General features: G+C 35.3%; 1 protein-coding gene across 2 annotated transcripts in view; it reads left to right on the top strand.

The window, feature by feature from the left end:
- LOC107673040 (mdm2-binding protein-like) overlaps window positions 1-7,619 on the top strand; it is a 40,994-nt gene that overhangs the window by 5,165 nt on the left and 28,210 nt on the right. For both annotated transcript variants that reach the window (XM_016466470.1, XM_016466469.1), the window contains exons 8-9: window positions 3,663-3,785; window positions 6,908-7,002. In XM_016466470.1, coding sequence (XP_016321956.1) covers window positions 3,663-3,785; window positions 6,908-7,002 — 218 coding nt within the window. The remainder of the gene's footprint in view (window positions 1-3,662; window positions 3,786-6,907; window positions 7,003-7,619) is intronic.

Here is a 7,619-nt window from a genome sequence, read left to right as displayed (position 1 = left end):
AACTGTTTATCATGATTTAAATGTATGCTACTATGGGAGACCAATGCTTAATAAAAAAAAATAAAAAAAAACTTGGGCAGAATAAATTTAACCATATAAAACGGAGATTGCTACAATTTGTACAGATGTTACTGATTTTGATAATGAACAAAAATTTACCTCCGCATCCTAACTCAAGCTACTATCAAATGTGCATTTCTAAAAGACAAAAAAGTGATATTATTATTATTATTATTATTAATATTATCAGGCAACCCAAACCTGTTTCTTTATTTGAAACAATATCACTCATTAGAACATGCAGAAACTAAGAAATAAATTTTTCTATTTAGATATTTATTTTGTTAAATCATTATAATGAGCCCAAATTAATGGTCTGGTTTCTACAACTTTCACTTTGGAGCAAAAATCTGCCTTTTAACTAGAAAGAAATAAAGATTTGACATTTATCGCGATAATTATCGATATTGACTGATATGAAAAAAATTATCGTGATAATTTTTTTGGCCATATCGCCCAGCCCTAGGCTTTAGTCTGTCACACAGACCTGCGCTTACCCTCCTCCATCCCCAACTCCTCCTCATACAGGCACATGATCACTTAGCGTCTTGTCCATGGAAATCATCTATCAGCTAATCGTTGCTTAAAGGGATAGTTCACCCAAAAATTCAAATTTGATGTTTATCTGCTTACCCCCAGGGCATCCAAGATGTAGGTGACTTTGTTTCTTCAGTAGAACACAAACGAAGATTTTTAACTCAAACCGTTGCAGTCTGTCAGTCCTATAGATGGCATAAAAAGACTACAGACTACAGGCATAAAAACCATCTTGCCTCTACAAATTTCACATCTTTGCCAGACACATTGAATGAGTTCTATGCGCGATTTGAAGGAACTAACCCCAGGAAGATGGTCAAGTCTACAAGTCAATGATGAGACCGCATACAGGGATGAAGTGAACCAACTCATAGCCTGGTGTGACTACAACGATCTCTCTTTGAATGTCAACAAGACAAAAGAGATGATTTTTGACAAAAGAGACGCACCAAAGCCCAACACCAGCCTTTATCCATCAATGGCACTGAGGTTGAAACAACACAAAGCTTCAAATTCCTGGGACTGCATGTCTCAAACGACCTCACATGGTCACTAAACACCTCCTCCTTAGTAAAGAAGGCCCAACAGCGCCTATATTTTCTGAGAAGGCTGAAGAAAGCAGGCATGACCCCCTCTATCCTCACGACTTTCTACAGATGTGTCATTGAGAGTGTACTAACCAGCTGTATCACAGTTTGGTATGGAAATTGCTCAGCATCTGACAGGAAAGCCCTACAACAGATAGTGAAGACGGCACAGCACATCACCAGGAACTGTCTTCCTGCCATCGAAGATATCTACAGCACCAGGTGTGTGAAGAGGGCAACCTCCATCATGAAGGATCCTTCTCACCCTTCCCACACCTTGTTCATGCCTCTCCCGTCTGGAAGGAGACTGAGAAGCATTCAGACCAGAACTTCCAGACTCAAAAACAGTTTCTTCCCACAAACAATCAGACTTCTCAACAGCTAGTCAGATGTGCACCTATATCTCACCCCAGGACCTCTGCCTAATTCATAGACTTGTAATTACTTATACTACATACAGATGTGCAATACTCTATTATTCATAGGCACTAATATTTATGTATATAATTATGTATATAAGAACATATTTATTTATCTACTACTCTAACGTATATCAATGCTGCTACACTTAATGTACATATATATACTCTATATTCCATATATAATGTTAATAAGAACACACTTATTTACCTGTCACTACAAATTTCCAAATGCTGCTATACTCCATGTATGTATCAATGTCCTGTTTATTTACCTTTAACTACCTATTGTTCGTATTAAGTACCTATTTTACTGTTGTTTTTTTTATTGTGTAATATATTTGTATATATGTGTCAACGTTGTTCCCTGAAGGAACTATGTTTCGCTTTTAACCATTGCCATGCAATGTGCTAAAAATGACAATAAAGTTGACTTTGACTATAATGTCAGTGGATGGGAATCACGGCGTGTCATAAAACATACACATACAAAACCAAATTAACCCCTGCGGCTTGTGATGATACATTGATGTGTAAAGATCTAATAAGATTTACATTCTCAATTGGGAGTGTCAATGGTCCATTTGAGAGATAGGTGCTGGTAATGTACTTATAAGTCTGCTATCCGCCGTAAAGCAAGAAGAAGAAGAAGACTCGCGCGCAGGCTGAAGAAGAAGATGCTAACGCGCTCAGGACAGTTCAGACATTGTGGTGAAAATCTGAGGTAAAAAACGATATAAATACTGTTCAGTTTCTTGCACAGACCAATCGTTTTGTGTCTTTTCACATCAATGTATCATCACGGGCCGCAGGGTTTAATTTGGTTTTGTTTGTGTATGTTTTATGACACTCAAAGCCGTGATTACCATCCACTGACATTATAGGACTGACAGACTGCAACGGTTTGAGTTAAAAGTCTCCATTTGTGTTCTACTGAAGAAACAAAGTCACCTACATCTTGGATGCCCTGGGGGTAAGCAGATAAACATCAAATTTTCATTTTTGGGTGATCTATCCCTTTAATCTTGTCCAGTCTCATTTACAGACCTGTATCACATTTGCATGGAATTTTATATCTGTTGCATATTAAAAATTCTGGTAATTGCATTAGGCTTCGGGGGTTTTAAACCTCAGTGAGGTTTGCTTGTGGACAGCTCAGAATCTGAACCCTTCACAGCGAAGCCTGCCGCCAAAATAATGTTCAGGACCTCTACAATAATCTTAATCATGGTCCTGACTGAACTACAGCTAAGTGAAATGAAAGTAAATAAATTAAAAGTACTAAAATGACTAAACTAAGACTGAAAGATAAGCTAAATATAAATATTAAAACAAAATTGCTACAATTTAATCAAAATTTTTAATAAATACTATAATAGTATATAAATAATACTAAAATAACACTGTTCACCACAGTGTTTACACTTTAAAAATCAACCTATGAATTGCTTTCTCATAATTGTCTCTAAAATATGATCCTGAGTTAGAAGATAGTGCTTTAATTAAAAATAAATAAATAAAAATGCACAGGTCACCTACCTTTAATGAACAAAACCAAACAGTAACTGTAGAATTTCTTCTGTCCAGCAGAGGGCGAACACTTGCAAGAAATGATGTATGAGAGAACAGTAACTCCTACTGAGTTGTGAAACTACAAAGAGAAAGATGGAAAGATTTAGTAAGCATGCAGATGTAAAAAAAATTATTTGATTCAGGGAAATTCTGAGCAGGGAAATTTTATGTCTTAGCGGGAAGAGAGCTGTTATACAGTGGAGTGTGTGCTTAAGTGTGGGTAAGGAAGGATAGACAGCAGGACCAGTAAAGATCTGAGACTGGTTCTTCTGGGCCAAAAGTGAATTAAAAGCATTAATACAGGTAATACAGTTTTCTTAGACACAAACATCAAGAATTTGTCTATTTATGCTCGAGCATAAATGAGTTTCTGTCACTCTCGTGCTTGAAACAGAACAAGTATTGTTGTGAAGTATAGACCCTTCTGAGTGACACTTGTAAATCTCTCTTCTGCTCATTCTGAATGGCTTTCTTGTGTTATTTTCAGTTTGTCTCTGAGCTGAAGTTTGAGGGTTTCTGTTTGAGAGCTCAGAGGAAAAATCGCTGGAGTGATGCGTTGTATCCTCACACAGACCCACAATGCCACACTGATCATAAACTACAGCATGAGGTGAGCAGATTCATTTTATTCCAGATTTGAACGGATTGCTTACAGTTACTGTGCATTTTCAGAGTACTGCAAATGTTTGTATTCATCTGACACTAAAACACTTCATAATATTCCATCATTTTTTATGTTTTTGTTTTATGTTTTATTATAATACTATTGCTATAGCCACCAAACAGGACTAAAAAGTAAGGATGGTGCCCTGGGCCTTTACTGGGTCAGCATTCATTCTATCTTATGTTTACTGATCACATACAATACATGCTTTTTTTCCCCCTTAAACATTTGGTTGTATGCATTGAATATTGCGGTGACTTGTGCTGAGGGTTTGTTCAAGTTATGAAAATGTATTATATTAATGTATTATAGAATATATTATAGTCTTATAGTATCAGTAAGAATAGGTTGAAAATTGTAAATTGCATCATATGCCATAATATACATGCAAAAGTGTGTATGAATATATATAGCTGTCAGTTATATTTCATCACAGTATAATTTTAAGCTTTTATTGCAGAGTTTTTAAGTTAACTTTTGATGAATATATTAAAAAATAATTTAAAAGTGTAAGAAATATAAATATAAGAAATATGAACATTTTCTGGACACATATAAAAGTATATTGCTTACTGTAATTTTATTTATTTATTTATTTGGACCAGTGAAAATGTCCAGACTAGTTCTGAACTACTGATCTAACTGAACCAGCAGAAGAAAAGCCTTACTGTTGAGCCCTATCCGATAGCTAATTAAGTTTGGGAGTATGAAGGAAAAATGTCAAAAAAATGAAACCTATTGTTTGTGAACTACATTTGTGACTCTTCGGGTGGCACATTTTGAGTCGGTGCCACCCATAAGAGTTTCTTACTGGGGGAAATGGGAATGAGATCTCATATGAAGCTTTTAATATTTAATATCAAACAATCCTACTGAAGATTGTTTCACATGATGACTGAAATTATCCAGTGCGTTTGTGGCCCTACGAAAGAGGCGCTCTAAAGTTTATTGAGGCTGTTTTTTGCTCTCTCTCCCTCTCTCTGCATCTCTTACACTGTCGTTCTATCATAAAAGTCAGAGTGTGGATTGTAATCGTAATGAGTTTTCCACTCTAGATTAATCACAGTGGCAGTAGTGGAGACTTCAGCCCCTCCCAACGGAACCGATTACACCCCACAGTCTGTTTACACAGGGCTCGTGCAGTACATTCACTGCCTCTTTACTGATTAGTATCATTAACTTTTTTTTTCTTTTTATGCCCACAGTACTTATGAACTTTATTATTGTTGTGGGCACCGCAATCAATGTGAAAATGCTATTCTCCTCTGTATCAGAGTGAGTGAGACATTACCTCCCATCTGCCACCATGACTGCACGTCTGATGAGAGATGACAGCACTTACATGCGCACGTTCATTCAGAGCTCTTTCAGTAATCCATTACAGAATCAAACACTGTAATGTGAAGGATGGAAAGAACACTTTCTAAGCATCTTCCTTTTTTGTAACCAAAAGCGAAAAATATGATCCCAACATGAGTAATTCAACATTACAGTAACCTTGGAAATAAATAACTGGACACTTAATTTGCTTTTTAAAATTCTAATTGCCATTACATTATATACAGAATATAAAAATGGCATCTGCGAATGGTTTTCTTAGCAAAATGAAGACCTAACATTTGACACCATGTGTTTAATTATTTTATCCTAATTTTAAACAATAGTTTTATAATTTGATAATTATTTTGTGAAATGCTTTGCTTAAAAAGTATATTTGCTATATTTATGCCACTTAGTTTGATATTTTGCCATATAATGCAAAGGCATTCACACATTTTTAAGTGTGTACAAATACTTTTGGGGTCCTCTGTATTACAATGTAGCTATTTATTAATGTAAATTTAACAAAAAATGTTGTTTTTTTACATGATACTGCAGTAATAATCTGGAGAGTTTTATATATAATCTATTTGCTGATATATTCAAACATTTCTAAACCGTTATTTGGTGAAAGTAATGTTGGAGCTTCCAGCTCTAAATTCTGATTCAAAGCCTTTGTAAAATAGTTGGTTGAATTTGCTATTTATGTATCTATTAAGTTGTAACGCTGCTTGAGCTGTCGTAGAAACAGTGTTTAGTTATTTGTTTGGGACATTAAAGCATGTCAGCATATTCTGATACACCAAATACACAAAATAATGATCTTTAAAAAAGCATCATATGACCCCTTTAATGTTTCTTCATTTCTCCAACATGTAAATAAGGTAAAGCAGCCCTGCCCACTGCAAATTTATCTACCATATAAACAGTATAGCAAAATCACTGGTCGACACCCTGATTCTCTGAAAAACACTTGTGAAAATACAGATAAAATTACATGATTTGATTTGACAGTCCCTTTTATCTTGCTCAAAATTGTTAACATGAAGTTATCATCATCTTCCTTTTCATTCCATAACTCTTAGGGATTTGCAACAGGATTTTTAAGACTACTTAAAATATAGCGTAGAACTAATTTCACCATGTTGCATCGTACTCGTCTTTTCTGTGGGCTCAGAACTACTGAATAATGGAGCAGATCTCTTCAAATGGACTTCCTCATTCTCTGCTTGCCTTCTCTTGTATAGAAGCTAAAATGTTGCCAGCTCCCTCTCAGCCTCTCATTTTCCAGCCCAAAAGCTCTGGTTTAGTCCTGTCTGAGCACAAAGCTGAGTTTGTTTCAACACTCAGGGGCACAGCAGCCCTAAAACAGCTTTAACTGTTACTCTCCTAATGGCAAATAAACCGTAAAGGGCCGTTTTTGTTTCTTTTCATTTGCCAGCTGCTGTCACAGCCAGTAACACTTTAATCTGTTGGTCACATAACCCTTTCCTTGGTTGAAACTGCTTGGTCATCTAATGTTTTTCTTTGGTCCTCTTCCTCTCGTTCTGCTTTTCCTTTGTTTTAAATAATGCATTACTGGCTTGACCGAACCTACAATCACTTGCACATGCCGGTGTATAAACACTTTTTTTTTTTATTACAGTGACTCTACAAAGACACAAAATGTTAATTTCTCTCTGAACATAAATATTTTATGACTCTGGTTGCTTGGAAAATGTATATTTGCTGGGTTTTGTGTGTTTTAGGTATTTCAGTGTTACCAGCCTGTGTTGGAACTGATTCAGCTGGTCAGAGTCAAAGATCTCCCGATTCTTCTCCATTCCAGCACAGAGTTTGAACTGTATCTTGCTCAAAAGACAAAAGGCTCAACAAAAGTCCATTGGTGCATTTTATTCATAAACCGTGGCTGTTAGAGGATACAAGAGTGGTTGACTCTTCTTAAAAGTATATCTTACTAATACACAACTCGAAATACACTTAATGCATAAAAGGTTAAATGAAATTACTGTACAGATACCAGAAAAGACCTTAAGTCTCCTTATATTCATAAACTGACCAATCAGAATTTTAAAAAAAATTTTCTCTCAAAAATGCAAATGAAAATGGACAAATTTGACGTTCTGAAAGCTTTAAAATGTTATGATGCATAATAATCTGTTTTACATTTATGCATTTGTCAGGTACTTTTAGCCAAAGCGACTTTAAATGCTAGGGGTTAGTAATATATGTTGTAATTTATTAAAAGTGACCGTAAAGACTTACAGAATGTTACAGAAAATTTCTTTTTAAAATAAATGCTGTTCTTTTTTAAATTTGTTCATTAAAAAATACTGAAAATTTGCAGTTTCCAAAAAAATATGAAGCATCACAGTTGTTTTCAACATTAGTAAGAAATGTTTCTTGAGCAGCAAATCAGCATAATTGAAAGATTTCTGAAGGATCACTGAAGACTGGGGG

Source organism: Sinocyclocheilus anshuiensis, unplaced genomic scaffold, assembly GCF_001515605.1.
Source record: "Sinocyclocheilus anshuiensis isolate Anshui unplaced genomic scaffold, SAMN03320099.WGS_v1.1 scaffold248, whole genome shotgun sequence".
Taxonomy (NCBI): domain Eukaryota; kingdom Metazoa; phylum Chordata; class Actinopteri; order Cypriniformes; family Cyprinidae; genus Sinocyclocheilus; species Sinocyclocheilus anshuiensis.
This window is presented reverse-complemented; position numbering and strand designations above follow the sequence as displayed.